The 21,707-nt window shown below is 42.2% G+C and overlaps 1 protein-coding gene across 9 annotated transcripts in view; it reads right to left on the bottom strand.

The window, feature by feature from the left end:
• rerea (arginine-glutamic acid dipeptide (RE) repeats a) overlaps positions 1–21,707 on the bottom strand; it is a 346,416-nt gene that overhangs the window by 94,641 nt on the left and 230,068 nt on the right. For 8 of the 9 annotated variants that reach the window (XR_011671486.1, XM_071373178.1, XM_071373177.1 and 5 more), the window contains one exon: positions 16,412–16,516. Coding sequence is in view for 8 of the 9 variants with exons in the window: in XM_071373178.1 (XP_071229279.1) it covers positions 16,412–16,516 (105 nt within the window). In the remaining variant the exon portion in view is untranslated. Of the gene's footprint in view, positions 1–12,675; positions 13,070–16,411; positions 16,517–21,707 lie in introns of those variants that run through there. The other variant, XM_071373184.1, reaches the window with a different exon arrangement.

Here is a 21,707-nt window from a genome sequence, read left to right as displayed (position 1 = left end):
AACATCCCTTGTCTGCTCTACTCTCCCTCTGACAGAGAGCAGAGAGTTGTCAGAGAGAAAGAGTCAAATTTGCCAAAATATGGCAAACAGATACGGTACACTGGACTCCCTGACGAGAACAGGCCAACATATGAGCAACACGTTTAATATAAGTAGAGCAGAGTTTGCCAACTCCTGCAATGAGTGCAGGCTTTTGTTCCAGCCCAGTAGCAACATGATCCTGGAGAGCTGCAGTGTGTAGTGTGTCGGTGCATGTTTTTGTTTCAGCCCAGCATCACAACACACTTGATTCAACTAATGAGCTACCACCCGTAAGGAGCTTGATCAGTAGAATAAGGTGTGTTAGTGCTGGGTTGAAACAAAAGCCTGCACACACTGTGGCTCTCAAGGGCCAGCGGTACCCACTCACGTGGATGACACGTATAAAGTTACACAATCAGAGCAAGCTCGATACGAGCTATGTGAAGATGGGGATTCATTCATTCGGCCTTCTTTGCAAAAGCATGTACACAGCTTGTGACATGAATGAATGTGTTATGCATGATTTGAATTTTTTTAATCCACCTCATTTTTTGGAACGCTTTTACAAACCCCCCACAGAAGGCAACTTCCTCTGCGCTCGTACATGATCATAAATTCATATACGTACCACTAGAAATCACTGCAATTAGTATGTTTCTGTTAGCTGCTACAACCTGATAAAATGACACCATGTCACTGGCCTGTTAATGTGCCTGGACCTTGTAGGAAGAAACCCTTGTAACTGATCCAAATGGTTGCCCAATCAGGCAGGCTAGATGCAGTTATTTCAAAAATGTATAATATGCATTCAAAATGCTAGGCTTTTGAGCGGTTATTCTCGGGCTGATCCCATTTAGTCGACAGGCTGTTGGTCGACCGAGATTTATTTTGTCAAGCAGTCGCAGTTTTATTGAAAACAGTTAATTTTTTCATTTTTTAAAAATTGTGCACAAGACACCTTCTCTGTCTCAGTGGACTAATCCATTGCGGAGGCCACGGGGATGGAACAGTCCATCCACTCTTAAGACGTGGTGATGACATCGTATATGCTTATATTATAAACTGGGTGGTTCGAGCCCTGAATGCTGATTGGCTGAAAGACGTGGTATATCAGACCGTATACCATGGGTATGGCAAAACATGTATTTTTACTGCTCTAATTACGTCGGTAACCAGTTTATAATAGCAATAAGGCACCTCGGGGGTTTGTGGTATACGGCCAATATACCACGGCTAAGATCTGTATCCAGGCACTCTGCTTTGCGTCGTGCTTGAGAACAGCCCTTAGCCGTGGTATATTGGCCATATACCACACACTCTCGGGCCTTATTGCTTAAATAATGTAAAAATAATGACGCAAGAATAATGAATCAAATACTATTTTATAACTGTGCATTCTCCCGCGTTGGATACAGACGCTGTCCGCAGTTCTGAAACAATCTTCAAGTGAGCCATAGAATTGACACCTTTCCCTATGTTGCTATGTGCATAACAGGAAAATTACCCAGCATATTGGGATGGAGAACAATGCTGCGGAGGCAGCAGCAGCAGAGACGATGAAACAAACCTTGCCTTAAGCATAATTGTCTAAGAAAATTGAGGCGAGTGGAAACCCCAACTTAATTAGGTCGATAATTAATAGCCTAACTGTTAAATGTGCCTTACTTTTTTAAATTGTCCATATATAGCTTCAGAAATTAGACAGATCTCGCTTCTAGTTGCCTGTTTGAGTGTTTTTGATTCCGTGAGCACCTCATGCAACTGCAAAATGTCGGATAAAACAATTTCACAGATTCAGCTGTTTTTAAATCTGAGCTACGCTGCAATAAATTCTTTACAAATGTTTTTTTTGTTAGAACAGACGGGTGTTAATTTATTTCGTGTTAATTTACACCGTTCTAAAGAGAAAAATTATATTGTAATTAAACAGCACCTGTTTGTCAGACACGGCTCTCGCTCCTAAACCCTCCTTTATCTTCTCCTTCTTATTGTTATTATTACAGTTATTAATTTGAATTATTTTACCTTTATTTAACTAGGCAAGTCAGTTAAGAACAAATTCTTATTTAACTAGTAGGCAAGTCAGTTAAGAACAAATTCTTATTTACAATGACGGCTAGGAATAGTGGGGTAACTGCTTTGTTCAGGGGCAGAACGACAGTTTTGTCCTTGTCAGCTCTGGGATTCGATCTTGCAACCTTTCGGTTACTAGTCCAACGCTCCAATCACTAGGCTACCTGCTGCCCCTACACTCTAACCACTAGGCTACCTGCCGCCGCAGTTATTCATTATGATCCTCATTGTAATAAATCAATGATGTCATTATCATTAGTAGTCTTAGTATATAGCAGCCTTGTATAACCACCATGGAGCTGTAGGTAATGTCATTATCATTAGTAGTCTTAGCATAGCAGCCTTGTATAACCATCATGGAGCTGTAGGTAATGTCATTATCATTAGTAGTCTTAGTATATAGCAACCTTGTATAACCATTATGGAGCTGTAGGTCTCAGAGCACATCCTGTTTAGTCTTAATACTGTAACTTAAGCCTATATTTCAATATATAGGCTCTGTATCAATCAATCAATCATTCATTCATTCATTCATGCCATCACACAGCATACGAAACATTCATGCGTTGAAATGCAAATCAAGCAATTTCGTTTTTAAAAATTAAATAAAAAGGGAGCTTTGAATAATTAGTCTTAACAATAAATAAAACCGCAATTCACGAACGCATGCAACTGTTTTAAATATGATCATTTAGTGAGAACAAACTCTCTGGTACACTTATTTGGTGTTGCTTACACTTTCCCAAATGGTCAGGAACAAATATTTGTCATCTAACAGCAGCTGTTTGGCTCACATAATACTCCCGTAACGCTCCTATACCCATATCTTTCTTAATCTCCTGTAGTTCCCACAACAAATTATTATTATTATTTTTTTAAAGCGAGATGACGTGCGCCTGTCACACAGACACTCACTGTCATTGTTTTTACACAGTGTGACCATCGGGCTCTTTCTTGAGTCATTTGTATGTCTTCATTATTTAAATCAAACAGTGGGCTTTAAAAGCATCAGAAAAGCTCAGTGGATATGTAGGTGCTTTTATTCAAACACATAGTCTATATATGGAAAAATAAGTAAACATTTCGACCAATCGATAGTTTTTTTTCTCGTTTTTTTTTCGGGGGACAGTCCTAGGTTATTCAAATAACTGGCTATTCACTGCAGTTTACAGCTTAGACCAGAGTTTGGTACCGTCTTGAAAACAATAACATTCTTAATTACATTGTGTTATAGCCTGGGCAGGATATATTCCTTGTCCATATGAACCTGAAACAGTAGGGTATCTTATTGAGCTGGTACCCGTGGAATGGGAATGGGAGAGCACTCAGCGCAGCCTTAGGAAAACAGTGTAGGCTACCATGATTTCGTTATCCCATCAACTTTTAACCTAACATTGAGCTTATCAATTATGGGCTAATATGCATACGCGTGTAACTTAGGCTGTAGGCTACATCTCAAGCCTGTCTATCTTTGTTCTGTTGCGTAACAACACACCTGGCCTCTCTGCTGCCACGGCTATTCCTTTTATAATCTTGTGGAGTCACAGGAAAAGAGACGTCAAAATAAGTGTCCAACTAGCTTTTGTACGATTTCTCTAGTCTTCTAATAGCCTATAGGAGGAGAGATGCTTCCTATTGCTTGCTGAATGTAAAGTTAAAGAACAGGAGGGATGTTGGAAAGGAGAAGCCCATATTTCCCCCAATTGGCCAACCTTAACACTGGGTTACATCCTGACAAAATAGGCCTACACCATATGACTGGGGTGCTAATGTACCTTTTCTGGACGTGCTAAACTGTCGAAAATAGACCCAAACTAATCCAAATGGTTGTTGCATAATCAGGCCTAGACCGTTGGCCTACGGAGTCATTTAATCATGAAACAAAAACAGGATGTTTGAGCGGTTATTCAAACTGGCCTATTATTCACTGCACTTTACAGCCTATAGTCAATAAATGGTGTAATTCACTTGATAACAATAATACATTTGTCATTGCACTGTGGTAGAATAATGGTAGAATAATGGTATTGTCTATAAACGTAGGCCTAATCAAGAGAGGAGCTTTGCGTGCCCGGGGACCACAGATCTTTTTTTTCTTCTCCCCCTTGCACTTTGACAAGTAAATATTTAGCATATAGCTCTTATATTTAGCTAATGAATAGCCCAATATCTAGCTAATATTTAGCTAATGAATAGCCCAATATCTAGCTAATATTTAGCTAATGAATAGCCTAATATCTAGCTAATATTTAGCTAATGAATAGCCTAATATCTAGCTAATATTTAGCTAATGAATAGCCTAATATCTAGCTAATATTTAGCTAATGAATAGCCTAATATCTAGCTAATATTTAGTTTCCTACTCCGGCTACACATCACTAGCCTCTCTCTTCCAGGTGTTCCCGTGCGCAACAGCCTATAACAGGGATAGGCAACGCTGGTCCTTTTTTTCATTTAACCGACCTGGAAGATCAGGTGTGTTGAATTTATGCAAATCACTGAACTGATCTATTAGCTCAGTTGGTCAGGTGTGGTGCCAGGTTGGAACAAAATCCTGGGCTGTGTTCGAATACCCGTACTAACACAGTATTTAATACATACTATTGACTATTAGTTAATTTTGGTATACTGTAAAATGAACGGTATCATTTCAGTTGAGCGTACTAGAGCATCGCCTGTCTACCGGAAGTTGATGCTGTTGCTATGCAACCTCTTGCTAGCTTGTTAGCATAACAAATGTCTAGCTAAACATTTTACAATTTTGTGTGTGTTCGTAAATTCAAATCTGGAGTGCCAGAGTGCGCTCTGGGTGTTCGGAAATCCAGAGTGTTGTCAGATTGTCTGTTCGTAAATTCAGAGCGTTTCGTTCTTGGGGGAATTCAGAGCACACAATGGACTCTCTGGCCGAGGAGTAGGGTTGATCCGAGCGTTCAACTGCAGTCAAGCACCCAAGCTAACGTAGGCTAACGACTTCCAGACACAAATGAGAGAACAGCTCACTGACCATTTTACACGCCCTATCAAAGCAGGTTAGGACTGTTTTCATGTTATCCAGAGCGTTGGTGACTAACTGTGCTGCTGGCAACAACTTAATTACGTTTAGTTTTTTTGCCAACGTTTACTGACACCGGCCATATTCAACGCGTGTTGAGCGTTCGTAAATTCATGAATTATTCTGCGAGAGAGTGCTCTGAAATTGTAGTAGATAGCCAGAATTAACAATGTCCATTGAAACACACAATGACTACACCACTTAGCTAAGAATGTGAATAATCAAGTCAATAAACGTTGGGTAGTTAGTTAGATAGCCTATAGTTAATATACTGCCTGGCAAGTTCGAGTAGCCAATTAACGTTAGGTAACTAGCTAACATACCGGTACATAATGCTATACAGTTCGTAAGGATAATGTAGCTAACAAATTGTCCGCCAACATAACGTGTAACTTGTTTGAAAAGTCATTACTTTATTACATTGCTCAATATCTTAACATTTGTCATAATTAGTTAAAGCAATGAATTTGTATCTGCTCTCGTCGGACTTAGGCTGAATATTTTCCGCCATTTTCTTCAAATCTGAAAATGTTGCGAATCCACGCCCATTTTCTGAAGAATTGCATTATGGGCCATAAAAGTACAGAAAAAGTGTCCACAATGTATAATTAGTATTTTTTATGAATTTGGTACGACATCCGGGAACTTTTGTCATACTATATCCATACTATGACCAATAAGCATACTATATACTCAGTTTGCGTCACAAATAGTAAGGTTAGTGCGGTTAGTTTGAGTACTCGAACACAGCTCAAGCAGTAGCTGCAGATCTCCAGGAAGAGGGTTTCTACCCTTGGGCCATAGGCTACACAGGAAAAGCTTTAGTAACATCTATAAGACACTTATTCTAGGCCTAATAGTCTATTCGGGGAAAGAAGCAGGCTTGGTTTTGCTAATTGCTGAAGATAAAACAGGCCTACAGCATAGAAAATGCATGTTATTTTTTTATTTATTTTTATTTAACCTTTATTTAACCAGGTAGGCAAATTGAGAACACGTTCTCATTTACAATTGCGACCTGGCCAAGATAAAGCAAAGCAGTTCGACACATACAACAACACATAGTTACACATGGAGTAAAACAACATATAGTCAATAATACAGTGAAAAAAAAAATAAATAAGTCTATATACAATGTGAGCAAGTGAGGTGAGATAAGGGAGGTGAAGGCAAACAAATATATGTATAAATAAATAAAAATATAAAAGGCCATGGAGGCGAAGTGAGTACAACACAGCACGTAAAATAAAAACTAAAAAAACAATGGAATGGTTGGTTTGCGGTGGAAGAAAGTGCAAAGTAGAGACAGAAATAAAGGGGTGCAGAGTTGTTAGGGACTGTTAAGGGATAAAATGCATTGGTGGGATCACTTTTCGTGCGCTGAGGAGTATTTATGTCTGTAAAAAAGCTCTTTAGTGGGTAAAAACTAATTCTGATTGGCTGGGCCTGGGCCTGGCTCCTCAGTGGGTGGGACTGGCTGCCAAAGTGGGTGGGCCTATGCCCTCCCATGGCCACGCCCCTGCACAGTCATGTGAAATCCATAGATTAGAGCCTAATGAATTTATTTCAATTGACTTATTTCCTTATGTGAACTGTAACTCAGTATAAACTTTGAAATTGTTGCATGTTACGTTTATATAGTTGCACAGGACAGACAGTGATGTAAAAAACAGTGGAAAAGACACAAAGGCATTACCAACCATTCGAAATTACTTGCAAACCACTTGAGCAACGAAAAAGACGCGCAGGCTAAACAGTGTTTGCTGTTGAATTGCTACATTTAAATACTAGCTATATTATATACTATATTATTTTCCATTAGGCCTACATGTAGCCTACATTTAAGTAGTATTTGCAGTTGTCACTATGACAATGAACACACCCTGAAAGAAATAAAATGGTCTGAACCATTATCTGTGTGTTTTATAGACCTCGTGAATGGTCTGAACCAGTTAATGTGTGTTTTATAGACCTTGTGAATGGTCTGAACCAGTTTCTGTGAGTTTTATTGACATCATGAATGGTCTGATCCAGTATCTGTGTGTTTTATTGACCTCATGAATGGTCTGAACCAGTATCTGTGTGTTTTATTGACCTCATGAATGGCCTGAACCAGTATCTGTGAGTTTTATTGACCTCATGAATGGTCTGAACCAGTATCTGTGAGTTTTATTGACCTCATGAATGGTCTGAACCAGTATCTGTGTGTTAGAGACCTCATGAATGGTCTGAACCAGTATATGTGTGTTAGAGACCTCGTGATTGGTCTGAACCAGTATCTGTGTGTTAGAGACCTCGTGATTGGTCTGAACCAGTATCTGTGTGTTAGAGACCTCGTGAATGGTCTTGTGTTACCACCTTATTAACAGGCAGTGTGCAGTAGGATGCGTTGATCAGTTGATTGACAGGTGTAGGACTGTAGAAAACTTTCCTCTAGTGTGGATGCTAACCAACGTTGTGTAGTTATGTAGTCTATCATTACACTTATTGGTTTGATGGATGGCCCATAACTCTGACAACAACGTTATTATCACAACAGAACTAGCCTACTAGTAGGTCTAGCTAGTGTTATTATCACAACAGAACTAGCCTACTAGTAGGTCTAGCTAGTGTTATTATCACAACAGAACTGGTCTACTAGTAGGTCTAGCTAGCGTTATTATCACAACAGAACTAGCCTACTAGTAGGTCTAGCTAACGTTATTATCACAACAGAACTAGCCTACTAGTAGGTCTAGCTAACGTTATTATCACAACAGAACTAGCCTACTAGTAGGTCTAGCTAACGTTATTATCACAACAGAACTAGCCTACTAGTAGGTCTAGCTAATATTATTATCACAACAGAACTAGCCTACTAGTAGGTCTAGCTAACGTTATTATCACAACAGAACTAGCCTACTAGTAAATCTAGCTAGCGTTATTATCACAACAGAACTAGTCTACTAGTAGGTCTAGCTAACGTTAGCGAAACTGAATTAAATAAATATAAAAATTACACTTACTTGACCTTAATATTCTAGAAATTGACTCCTTCAAATAATTTACTCTGGCAAGTTTGCCACCAGCACACTGCAGTAGGGAAGTAAAGCGGAAGTCGAATCCACCACTTCCGTTGTTTGGTTGTGCCCATTGAAAATGAGGTGGATACCATGGCATTGTTGAATACTCTTTTCTGATTGGCTTGAAAGGCATTCTAGAGTGTGCATTATTTCCCTAAAAAACAGTGAATCAACACTGTAGAATTCAATGGCTATAGTTCATTCTTACAGCCTATGTTTGAGCTGCTTTTGAATGCATATGGCAAATTTAAAACATTATTGGCATTCAATTTTCATAATAGCAAGCAAGGACTGATGGTTTGGTTAGCAAAACTAGCAAGTATGTTTGGTTACCAAGGCAACTACTGTAACTATCTAGTAAACTTGCTATCAACTTCAGTGGATTGTTGAACACATTTGTAGTGGTAAATTTGTAAACGTATATCCATGGTATAAAAGGGATAATCAACTCGGGGCTCTATGCGTTCTCTGGAAAATAATGCCACTCCGTGCAACACACCTTCCATGTCGTTTATTATTTTCCATAGAACTCACAGCCCCTCGTCGACTAACCCTTACCTGTAGTTTTAACAATCCTTTTAGGAAGTCAACCAGGCCATACAATATAATTACACGCCTACAATGTTATATTAGAGGTGTGTTACAGCATGAAGGTGTGTAAACCTTTAAAAATATTTATATAATTGGTGTAAGACCAGGGAAAAATACAATTAAGTGAGATGTAGAGGTGAGGTACCAAATCCCCCACACTGGGTTACTGGGCAGTCTGACAGGACATAGTAAGGAAGACAGGTGAGGTACCAAATCCCCCACACTGGGTTACTGGGCAGTCTGACAGGACATAGTAAGGAAGGCAGGTGAGGGACTAATCCCCCACACTGGGTTACTGGGCAGTCTGACAGGACATAGTAAGGAAGACAGGTGAGGTACCAAATCCCCCACACTGGGTTACTGGGCAGTCTGACAGGACATAGTAAGGAAGGCATGTGAGGGACTAATCCCCCACACTGGGTTACTGGGCAGTCTGACAGGACATAGTAAGGAAGGCAGGTGAGGGACTAATCCCCCACACTGGGTTACTGGGCAGTCTGACAGGACATAGTAAGGAAGACAGGTGAGGTACCAAATCCCCCACACTGGGTTACTGGGCAGTCTGACAGGACATAGTAAGGAAGGCAGGTGAGGGACTAATCCCCCACACTGGGTTACTGGGCAGTCTGACAGGACATAGTAAGGAAGACAGACAGGTGAGGTACCAAATCCCCCACACTGGGTTACTGGGCAGTCTGACAGGACATAGTAAGGAAGACAGGTGAGGGACTAATCCCCCACACTGGGTTACTGGGCAGTCTGACAGGACATAGTAAGGAAGGCATGTGAGGGACTAATCCCCCACACTGGGTTACTGGGCAGTCTGACAGGACATAGTAAGGAAGGCAGGTGAGGGACTAATCCCCCACACTGGGTTACTGGGCAGTCTGACAGGACATAGTAAGGAAGGCAGGTGAGGGACTAATCCCCCACACTGGGTTACTGGGCAGTCTGTCAGGACATAGTAAGGAAGGCAGGTGAGGGACTAATCCCCCACACTGGGTTACTGGGCAGTCTGACAGGACATAGTAAGGAAGACAGGTGAGGGACTAATCCCCCACACTGGGTTACTGGGCAGTCTGACAGGACATAGTAAGGAAGACAGGTGAGGGACTAATCCCCCACACTGGGTTACTGGGCAGTCTGACAGGACATAGTAAGGAAGACAGGTGAGGGACTAATCCCCCACACTGGGTTACTGGGCAGTCTGACAGGACATAGTAAGGAAGACAGGTGAGGGACTAATCCCCCACACTGGGTTACTGGGCAGTCTGACAGGACATAGTAAGGAAGGCAGGTGAGGGACTAATCCCCCACACTGGGTTACTGGGCAGTCTGACAGGACATAGTAAGGAAGACAGGTGAGGTACCAAATCCCCCACACTGGGTTACTGGGCAGTCTGACAGGACATAGTAAGGAAGGCAGGTGAGGGACTAATCCCCCACACTGGGTTACTGGGCAGTCTGACAGGACATAGTAAGGAAGACAGGTGAGGTACCAAATCCCCCACACTGGGTTACTGGGCAGTCTGACAGGACATAGTAAGGAAGGCAGGTGAGGGACTAATCCCCCACACTGGGTTACTGGGCAGTCTGACAGGACATAGTAAGGAAGGCAGGTGAGGGACTAATCCCCCACACTGGGTTACTGGGCAGTCTGACAGGACATAGTAAGGAAGACAGGTGAGGGACTAATCCCCCACACTGGGTTACTGGGCAGTCTGACAGGACATAGTAAGGAAGACAGGTGAGGGACTAATCCCCCACACTGGGTTACTGGGCAGTCTGACAGGACATAGTAAGGAAGACAGGTGAGGGACTAATCCCCCACACTGGGTTACTGGGCAGTCTGACAGGACATAGTAAGGAAGACAGGTGAGGGACTAATCCCCCACACTGGGTTACTGGGCAGTCTGACAGGACATAGTAAGGAAGACAGGTGAGGGACTAATCCCCCACACTGGGTTACTGGGCAGTCTGACAGGACATAGTAAGGAAGACAGGTGAGGGACTAATCCCCCACACTGGGTTACTGGGCAGTCTGACAGGACATAGTAAGGAAGACAGGTGAGGGACTAATCCCCCACACTGGGTTACTGGGCAGTCTGACAGGACATAGTAAGGAAGACAGGTGAGGGACTAATCCCCCACACTGGGTTACTGGGCAGTCTGACAGGACATAGTAAGGAAGACAGGTGAGGGACTAATCCCCCACACTGGGTTACTGGGCAGTCTGACAGGACATAGTAAGGAAGACAGGTGAGGTACCAAATCCCCCACACTGGGTTACTGGGCAGTCTGACAGGACATAGTAAGGAAGACAGGTGAGGGACTAATCCCCCACACTGGGTTACTGGGCAGTCTGACAGGACATAGTAAGGAAGGCAGGTGAGGTACCAAATCCCCCACACTGGGTTACTGGGCAGTCTGACAGGACATAGTAAGGAAGACAGGTGAGGGACTAATCCCCCACACTGGGTTACTGGGCAGTCTGACAGGACATAGTAAGGAAGGCATGTGAGGGACTAATCCCCCACACTGGGTTACTGGGCAGTCTGACAGGACATAGTAAGGAAGGCAGGTGAGGGACTAATCCCCCACACTGGGTTACTGGGCAGTCTGACAGGACATAGTAAGGAAGACAGGTGAGGGACTAATGAACCATAATTACTTTGTTTTGAGACAATATATGTTTAGTTGAATTCTATAAATGTTATATTTGGAGAAGGGAGGAATCAATGAGTTGAAAAGTGTACACTTTAAATGAACCCATTTATTTATCAATCCATTTATTAAAAATATGTAAGGGATTGGGGTACATTTCCTTATGCATGTCATGAGTAATATTCTAGGAAAGTAATATCTGATAATATATTAAATGTTATCATATTATTATACCTGACCTTGAATATGCATAAATATTAAAATGTAGCTATCCAACAGTCTTGAAACACTGTTTCAAATCTGTGTATATTTTTGTATTGTAAGAACTTCTATGCCTAGTTAAAATAACGGTTAAATAAAAACAAAAACGTCTATAGTCAAGTCCTGTACAACAGGAATTGCGATCAACATATTTCATGTGGTCTAAAATAGAAAATGACATATATAAAAGACCAAAAAGGTAACTTTGTATTATTCTTCTGTATTACTGTATGCTTTCTGAACCAAAACAAGAACAGTCTGAGTCAGCATGGTGTAACTTTACACTGCACCACAGTAATCAAGACAAACCCCGCCCCCTTCCATCAATTCCGTCCAATCCTCGCACGACTGTAAACGCTGTCATAATATTACAAAAAATGGTCAACTTTTCTAATCAACCACACACTCAGTCTCCTTTAGCACCTACAGCGCTCTTTCTTTGACATGATCGTATTTCTCAGCCAACGAGAGAGTGCACAAAGCTTCTCAGGGCTGCCATGTCGGCTCGATTGTAAATACAAGCACACTGCAAAATGGAGTCCGCACAAGCCTTGCTTCTGTTATATCTCCTATGGCAACAAAAATAAGGGAGAAAAAGTTAGCTTGCTCATATGGGTTACAAAGGGTAGTGCTTCGCCGTTATGTACCGTTACTTAAGCCGAATTGTTACAACATAGCACGTTCGGTTCGCGATTTACCTTCACGCAAGGTAAGATTGGCAGGGATATGCACCGTGCACGGATAGTAACCGCTAAAATTAAACTATGATAAGACATGCATATTCTTACGATATCTGTGACAAATTACACTCGGTGTATAGTGAAATTCATTCTGAGTAGTAGCGAGTAGCTACTAACGTTACTCAAGACTGTCTCAGAAAACTACTCACGGAATTAAACGGTTAACGGTTAACGGATTAACGGTGACATGTGAATATATTTATCAACCTACCTCCGCGGGGCGAAGAAGTCGTCCATTTCTGACACCGATCTCTAACGGTCGGACGTGGACAGTTTGTCTAGAACTGTAGTGGTCGTTAGTGAAATCAACTCACTCTGTTCCTTCCCACCTATTGCTAGGTGCTCAAAATGGAGGACCACGCAACGCGCTTGGTTCGAGTCTCCGACAATGTTTCCACTGAGCTTGTGCTGTGACCTCAGCCTAGCTACCGTTTCTACCACACACACACACACACACACACAACGGAGCATGTGTTAAGACCTGACACACACGCGTGCAGACAGGATACGGAATCAAGAACCCCTCTCGAATGTATGTCTGGTCTATAATAAGCAAGGCCATTGGAATGTAACTACAAGCTGCAGACAACAGACACAACGCTCAGCATACCAAACAAGCAAAGCTGGGGAGGAGAGGGAGGGGCAGGGTAGACTGGGGCCCTGGCTCTGAACTAGGGGGTTCCAGACTAACAACAGCGGTGGTAGGAAATAGGGAGGCAGCACAGCAACTGATGTGGATTTTCTAGCTACCAGCCATGCAGTTGCTACATTGTATCGCCTGATTCCCAACACAAAAAGGAGCACACAGGCGATAAAGTGCAAACTACACTACAGTGTGGATACATTGTTACCGTGTAGCTAAAGTGTGGGTACACACTGTATGTATATTGTTACATAGATACAGTGTGGATACATTGTTACCGTGTAGCTAAAGTGTGGGTACATACTGTATATTGTTACTTTATATATTTATTATTTTTTAAATAATACCGGACGATGTGTGTGTGTGTGTGGTTAAAGTGCATGACACAGACCTTATGGGCTAAATCAAATGTCAGTTTAATCTGTAGGCTATGAAAAGATTTAAATCCTGACACCAATACCTGAGCCTTTTAGGGATTAAGCCTAGTGGTTAGAGCAGGTAGCCTAGTGGTTAGAGGCAGGTAGCCTAGTGGTTAGAGGCAGGTAGCCTAGTGGTTAGAGGCAGGTAGCCTAGTGGTTAGAGGCAGGTAGCCTAGTGGTTAGAGGCAGGTAGCCTAGTGGTTAGAGGCAGGTAGCCTAGTGGTTAGAGGCAGGTAGCCTAGTGGTTAGAGGCAGGTAGCCTAGTGGTTAGAGGCAGGTAGCCTAGTGGTTAGAGGCAGGTAGCCTAGTGGTTAGAGGCAGGTAGCCTAGTGGTTAGAGGCAGGTAGCCTAGTGGTTAGAGGCAGGTAGCCTAGTGGTTAGAGGCAGGTAGCCTAGTGGTTAGAGGCAGGTAGCCTAGTGGTTAGAGGCAGGTAGCCTAGTGGTTAGAGCAGGTAGCCTAGTGGTTAGAGCCAGGTAGCCTAGTGGTTAGAGGCAGGTAGCCTAGTGGTTAGAGCAGGTAGCCTAGTGGTTAGAGCAGGTAGCCTAGTGGTTAGAGGCAGGTAGCCTAGTGGTTAGAGGCAGGTAGCCTAGGGGTTAGAGGCAGGTAGCCTAGTGGTTAGAGGCAGGTAGCCTAGTGGTTAGAGGCAGGTAGCCTAGTGGTTAGAGGCAGGTAGCCTAGTGGTTAGAGGCAGGTAGCCTAGTGGTTAGAGGCAGGTAGCCTAGTGGTTAGAGCCAGGTAGCCTAGTGGTTAGAGGCAGGTAGCCTAGTGGTTAGAGCCAGGTAGCCTAGTGGTTAGAGCCAGGTAGCCTAGTGGTTAGAGAGAGCCAGGTAGCCTAGTGGTTAGAGAGAGCCAGGTAGCCTAGTGGTTAGAGAGAGCCAGGTAGCCTAGTGGTTAGAGCCAGGTAGCCTAGTGGTTAGAGGCAGGTAGCCTAGTGGTTAGAGGCAGGTAGCCTAGTGGTTAGAGGCAGGTAGCCTAGTGGTTAGAGGCAGGTAGCCTAGTGGTTAGAGGCAGGTAGCCTAGTGGTTAGATCATTGGGCCAGTAACCGTTGCTGGATGAAAGGTAAAAATCTGTCGTTCTGCCCCTGAACAACGCAGTTAATCCACTGTTCCTAGGCCGTCATTGTAAATAAGAATTTGTTCTTAACTGACTTGTCTAGTTACATAAAGGTTCAATATTTTATTTTTTATTTAATTAAGCTACATGAACAATTCATGACTCCTTTTGAGATGTAGGCCAAAGCATTTCCAGGAAGAGTTCATTCCTAGTAAAATGTTAAATTTGATCACAAGCTGTGTTATTTATAACATGAAAAGGGCAGGCTGTATTTAAAATATTACAATGTTATTACCATAACATTTATCACACAGCTATTGGTCCTTGCAGTTAACTATATGTAAATGTCTTCAAAAGTTAGCTTAATTTAACATACATCATTATCATGTTAATGGGAATAAAGTAACATTCACCATTTTATAATGTATGAATAATATACTAAATCTACCTCTGATCATGCCAATGGCTGTTTTTATATCTGGCAATAATATAATGCGTGCATGTACTGATATGGAGGCTGTGTGTGATGTTTTAAATGTACGTATTTCAACCCTACACTAATAATGTCCTACGCTACGTATTATGTCATGTTTCATGTGGATCCCAGGAAGAGTAGCTGATGTTTTTGCAGTGGCTAATGGGGATCCTAATAAAATACTAGCCATAAATAACACATTGTGTTTACAAATTTAAGACTATTTTGCATTCAGCATCCTACAGCGTTTAGCTATAATCAGTGCCTGGAGCCATATCAGGGTAACAACAGTTAGCAGTAGCTCTATGCACACACCAAGCGTTTAAGCTTCTTTGTGTTCCCAAATTGCAGCACGCGGTCTGAATATGACCCACGGGGTGGTTTTATTTTGGCTCCCCCCCCCCCCCTCAAAGTTTTCATAGAAAAAACATTCAATAAATAATAATTCTTGAGAATTTTCATTGTTGGACATAAAACACTGTAAAAACACCTGGAAATCAGTGATTTTAATTTTGGAAATCTGTTTCCCCAAGTATTCCCACGCATAATAAAATGTGATCGTATACAAATGTAAGCAAGGTTTGAAATGTTTATGTTTGACTAAAATATGATATCTGTTTGGGCTTCTAGTAGTGAATTTGTAGTCCACAAATGATTTGTAATTATATTCTGGCCCCTTGACCATCAGCTGAAGAAGAAAATCTTCCAGAGTCAGAATCTAGTTGATGATCCCTGACCTATGACATTATGTGGTGATTTTAAACATGTTTTCATAAATTGAACCCTTATCTTAACAGATAAGTTAACAGTAGGGCTGTCAGTTAATCAGTTCACTTGTTGGTATTTAAAAAAAAAAACAGTTTTCAGTTTCCCCCTCTGCACTCAGACCCCTCCCAGAAAGTGCTAACAAAATTCTTGCTTGAGAAATAGTTTTTCGCTAAAAAAGGTACCACATTTTTACCCAGAAATGATTTGATATTGATATAAAAACAGCTACATGGGGCCTTTAACTCTTAGCAGACACTTTAATACAAAGCGACTTGCAGCATGTGATCCCTGAGGGAGCTGAACTCACAACCTTGGCATTACTAGTCACATTCATACCAACTCAGTCTTACCAGGTCTCTGGGTTGTATCAGAACCAATAGAGACAGTCTTACCTGGTCTCTGGGTTGTATCAGAACCAATAGAGACAGTCTTACCTGGTCTCTGGGTTGGATCAGAACCAATAGAGACAGTCTTACCTGGTCTCTGGGTTGTATCAGAACCAATAGTCAGAGACAGTCTTACCTGGTCTCTGGGTTGTATCAGAACCAATAGAGACAGTCTTACCAGGTCTATAGAGACAGTCTTACCTGGTCTCTGGGTTGTATCCCAGGATGTAGAAAAATGAGTCGATGCGAGCTTTGAACTCCCTGGCAGCAAAGATGTCGGAGAAATGGGCAATGTTACACTTCCCCCTGAAACACAAGACACAAAAGCAAAGGACATTTGTTTTACTGGTCAACACACAAGCACTATAAACACACTACATATACAGAAACGTATGTGGATACCCTGTCAAATTAGTGGATTCGGCTATTTCAGCCACACCCGTTGCTGACAGATGTATAAAAATCGAGCACACAACCATGCAATCTCCATAGACAAACATTGGTAGTAGAATGGCCTTACTGAAGAGCTCAGTGACTCAACGTGGCAACATCATAGGATGCCACCTTTCCAAAAAGTCAGTTCGGCAAACTTCTGCACTGCTACAGGTGCCCGTCAACTGTAAGTTCTGTTATTGTGAAGTGGAAACGTCTACGAGCAACTACGGCTTCACCGCGAAGTGGTAGGCCACACAAGCTCACAGAACGGGAACGCCGAGGACTGAAGTGCGTAGCGTGTCTGTCCTCGGTTGCAACAATCAGTACCGAGTTCCAAACCGTCTCTAGAAACAATGTCAGCACAATAACGGTTCGCTAGGAGCTTCATGAAATGGGTTTCCATGGCAGAGCAGCCGCGTACAAGCCTAATATCACCATGCTCAATGCCAAGCGTTGGCTGGAGTGGTGTAAAACTCGCCACCATTGGACTCTGGAGCAGTGGAAATGCGTTCTCTGGAGTAATGATTCACGCTTAACCATCTGGCAGTCCGACGGACAAATCGGGGTTTGGCGGATGCCAGGAATGAATAGTGCCAACTGTAAAGTTTGGTGGATGATAAATAATAGTCTGGGGCTGTTTTTCATGGTTTGGGCTAGGCCCCTTAGTTCCAGTGAAGGGAAATCTTAACGCTACAGCATACAATGAAATTCTAAAGGATTATGTGCTTCCAACTTTGTGGCAACAGTTTGGGGAAGGCCCTTTCCTGTTTCAGCATGACAATGCCCCCGTGCAAAAAGCGAGATCCATACAGAAATGGTTTGTCGAGATCAGCGTGGAAGAACTTGACTGGCCTGCACAGAACCCTGACCGCAACCCCATGGAACACCTTTGGGATGAATTGGAACGCTGACTGCGAGCCAGGCCTAATCACCCAACATCAGTGCCCTACCTGACAAATGCTCGTGGCTGAATGGAAGCAAGTCCCCGCAGCAATGTTCCAACATCTAGTGGAAAGCCTTCCCAGAAGAGTGGAGGCTGTTATAGCAGCAAAGGGAGGACCAACTCCATATTAATGCACATGATTTTGTAATGAGATGTTCGACAAGCAAGTGTCCACATACTTTTGGTCATGTAGTGTACCATAAGCACCATAAGCATAAACACATTCAGAGCCTCCAGAAAGTACACACACCCATTGACTTTTCCACATTTTGTTCTGTTACAGCCTGAATTTAAAATTGATTAAATGTAGATTGTGTGCCACTGGCTTACACACAATACCCTATAATGTCAAAGTGGAATCATGTTTATAGAAATGTTAACAAATTAATAAAAAGGTGAAATGTCTCGTGGCAAAGAAATTAACTTTATGTCCTCAATATGAAGTGTTCTGTTTGGGGCAAATCCAACATCACTGAGTACCACTATATATTTTCAAGCATGGTGGTGGCTGCATCATGTTATGGGTATGCTTGTCAGCGGCAAGGACTAGGGAGTTTAGGATAAAAAATAAACAAAATAGAGCCAAGCACAGGCAAAATCCTTGAGGAAAACCTGGTTCAGTCTGCTTTCCAACAGAAACTGCGAGACAAATTCACCTTGCAGCAGGACAATAACCTAAAACACAAGGCCGAATGTTCCTGAGTGGCCTAGTTACAGTTTTGACTTAATTCTGCTTGAAAATGTATGGCAAGAGTTGAAAATGGCTGTCTAGCAGTGATCAATTTGACTGAGGTTGAAGAATTCATTTTTTTTAATAACATGCACATATTGTACAATCCAGGAGTGCAAAGCTCTTAGAGACTTACCCAGAAAGACTCACAGCTGTAATCACTGCCAAAGGTGATTCTAACAAGTATTTACTCAGGGGTGTGACTACTTATGTAAATTTGATATTTCTGTATTTCATTGTCAATACAGTTAAAAAGAATTCTAAAAACATGTTTTCACTTTCTCATTATGGGGTATTGTGTGTAGATCGGTGAGATTATACTTTTATTTTATCCGTTTTAAATTCAGGCTGTAAAAGCATAATGTGGAATAAATCAAGGGGTATGAATACGTTCTGAAGGCACTATAAACACATACTTGTCTAATGTCATTGTTATACGAGTATTTCATTATTCAGAAGCTCTACAGGTGACGTATCCAAATCCAAATTAAAAAAAAAATCCCACATGCACCACCGAATAGTGAAATTCTGACAAGCCCTTAGCCATGTAGATAAGAAAAATACGTGTTAAGAAAGTATTTACTAAAAGAAACTGAAGTAACAATACAAAATAAAATAGAAAAATAACAAATAATTAAAGAACAACAATACAATAACAGTAACGAGGCTATATACAGGGGGTACCGGTACAGTTCAATGTACAGGGGCACAGGTTAGTCAATGTGATTGGGATAATATGCACATATAGGTAAAGTGACTATGCATAGATAATAAAAAGAGTAGCAGCAGCGTAAAAATTGGGGTGGGGGGCAATGCAAATAGTCTAGGTAGCCATTTGATTAGCTGTTCAGGAGTCTTATGGCTTGAGGGTAGAAGCTGTTTAGAAGCCTTTTGGACCTAGACGTGGCGCTCTGGAAACACTTGACGTGCAGTAGCAGAGAGAACCGTCTATGACTTGGGTGGCTGGAGTCTTTGACAATTTCTAGGGACTTCCTCTGACACTGCCTGGTTTAGAGGTCCTGGATGGCAGGAAGCTTGACCCTAGTGATTTACTGAGCCGTACGCACTACCCTCTGTAGTGCATTTGCTGTCGGAGGCCGAGCAACCAGTCATGATGCTCTCTCGTGCAGCTGTAGAACTTTTTGAGGATCTGAGGACCCATGCCAAATCTTTTCAGTCTTCTGAGGGGGAATAGGCTTTGTCATGCCCTCTTCACGACTGTCTTGGTGTGTTTGGACCATGATAGTTTGTTGGTGATGTGGACACCAAGGAACTTGAAGCTCTCAACCTGCTCCACTACAGCCCCGTCGATGAGAATGGGGGTGTGCTCGGCCATCCTTTTCCTGTTGTCCAGAATCATTTATTTCTTGATCACGTTGAGGGAGAGGTTGTAAACCTGGCACCACACTGCCAGGTCTCTGACCTCCTCCCTATAAGCTGTCTCATCGTCGTCGGTGATCAGTTACCACTTATGTCCTCGGCAAACTTAATGATGGTGTTGGAGTTGTGCTTGCCCATGCAGTCATGGGTGAACAGGGAATACAGGAGGGGACTGAGCACGCACCCGAGGGGCCCCAGTGTTGAGGTTCAGCGTGGCAGATGTTACCTATCCTTACCACCTGGGGGCGGCCCGTTAGGAAGTCCAAGATCCAGTTGCAGAGGGAGGTGTTTAGTCCCAGTGTCCTTAGCTTAGTGATGAGCTTGGAGGGCACTATGGTGTTGAACGCTGAGCTGTAGTCAATGAACAGCATTCTCACATAGGTGTTCCTTTTGTCTGTGGATCTGTTAGGGCGGTATGGAAATTGGAATGGGTCTAGGGTTTCTGGGATAATGGTGTTGATGTTTTATTTATTATTTTTTATTTCACCTTTATTTAACCAGGTAGGCTAGTTGAGAACAAGTTCTCATTTGCAACTGCGACCTGGCCAAGATAAAGCATAGCAGAGAGTAAACAATAAACAAGTCAATAACATGGTAGAAAAAAGAGAATCTATATACAATGTGTGCAAAAGGCATGAGGAGGTAGGCAATAAATCTAATAATTAGAATTTAGCAGATTAACACTGGAGTGATAAATCATCAGATGATCATGTGCGCATGTGATCAAGTAGAGATACTGGTGTGCAAAAGAGCAGAAAAGTAAATGAATAAAAGGGCGAGCAAAACCTAGAGACTTCCTTTATATTAGATGTCGTGCACCAGCTGTTATTGACAAATAGACACAGACCGCCACCTTTTGTCTTACCGGAGGCAGCTGTTCTATCTTGTTGATGCACCGAAAACCTATGTTGTCGTTCAGCTACGACTCGGTGAAACATAAGATATTACAGTTTTTAATGTACCGTTGGTAGGATAGTCTTGATCAGAGCTCATCCAGTTTGTTATCCAATGATTGCACGTTGGCTAATATTACTGATGGTAGAGGTGGATTACCCACTCGCTGTCGGATCCTTACAAGGCACCCCGACCTAAGTCCCCAATATCTCAGTTTCTTCTTTATGCAAATGACGGGGATTTGGGCCTTGTCCGTTGTCTGAAGTAAATCCTTCTAGTCCAACTCAGACAATTTCTTGGTCCAGTACGAGGTGAGTAATCGCTGTCCTGAAGCGCTTTCCGTTCATAAGAGACGGTGGCAGAAACATTATGTACAAAATAAGTTACAAAATAAATGTGAGAAAACACACACACAATAGCACAATTGGTTAGGAGCCCATAATACGGCAGCCATCTCCTCTGGCGCCATTGTAGGATCAGCATAGCTTATATTTAGTTGTGGCAGCGGGTATCTATAGTGAGTGTGTCAGTTGGTTGTGAGTGATGAGTTTGAGATCTAGAGTCTAATAAATTGCATGGTTTCCTGAGTCGTAGTGGGAGGACCACAACACCATATCATTGCATGTATTATAATATTTGCGCGTAAAGGCGTTTCCACCGCCATTTCTCACATATTGAATTTTGCAGATCCCAACCATTTCGAAATAAACAAATTATCGGAATTTATACGACTGTACCAAAACTTCCTGTTTCCATCACAGCTGTCTTTTAATTTTTTATTTTAATCCGGTTTATAAACTGTGGATGGAAACGTGGTTGAGGTTAAATAAAGTGTGGATGGAAACGTGGTTGAGGTTAAATAAAGTGTGGATGGAAACGTGGTTGAGGTTAAATAAAGTGTGGATGGAAACGTGGTTGAGGTTAAATAAACTGTGGATGGAAACGTGGTTGAGGTTAAATAAACTGTGGATGGAAACGTGGTTGAGGTTAAATAAAGTGTGGATGGAAACGTGGTTGAGGTTAAATAAACTGTGGATGGAAACGTGGTTGAGGTTAAATAAACTGTGGATGGAAAAGTGGTTGAGGTTAAATAAAGTGTGGATGGAAACGTGGTT

Source organism: Salvelinus alpinus, chromosome 28 (genome assembly GCF_045679555.1).
Source record: "Salvelinus alpinus chromosome 28, SLU_Salpinus.1, whole genome shotgun sequence".
NCBI lineage: Eukaryota > Metazoa > Chordata > Actinopteri > Salmoniformes > Salmonidae > Salvelinus > Salvelinus alpinus.
This window is presented reverse-complemented; position numbering and strand designations above follow the sequence as displayed.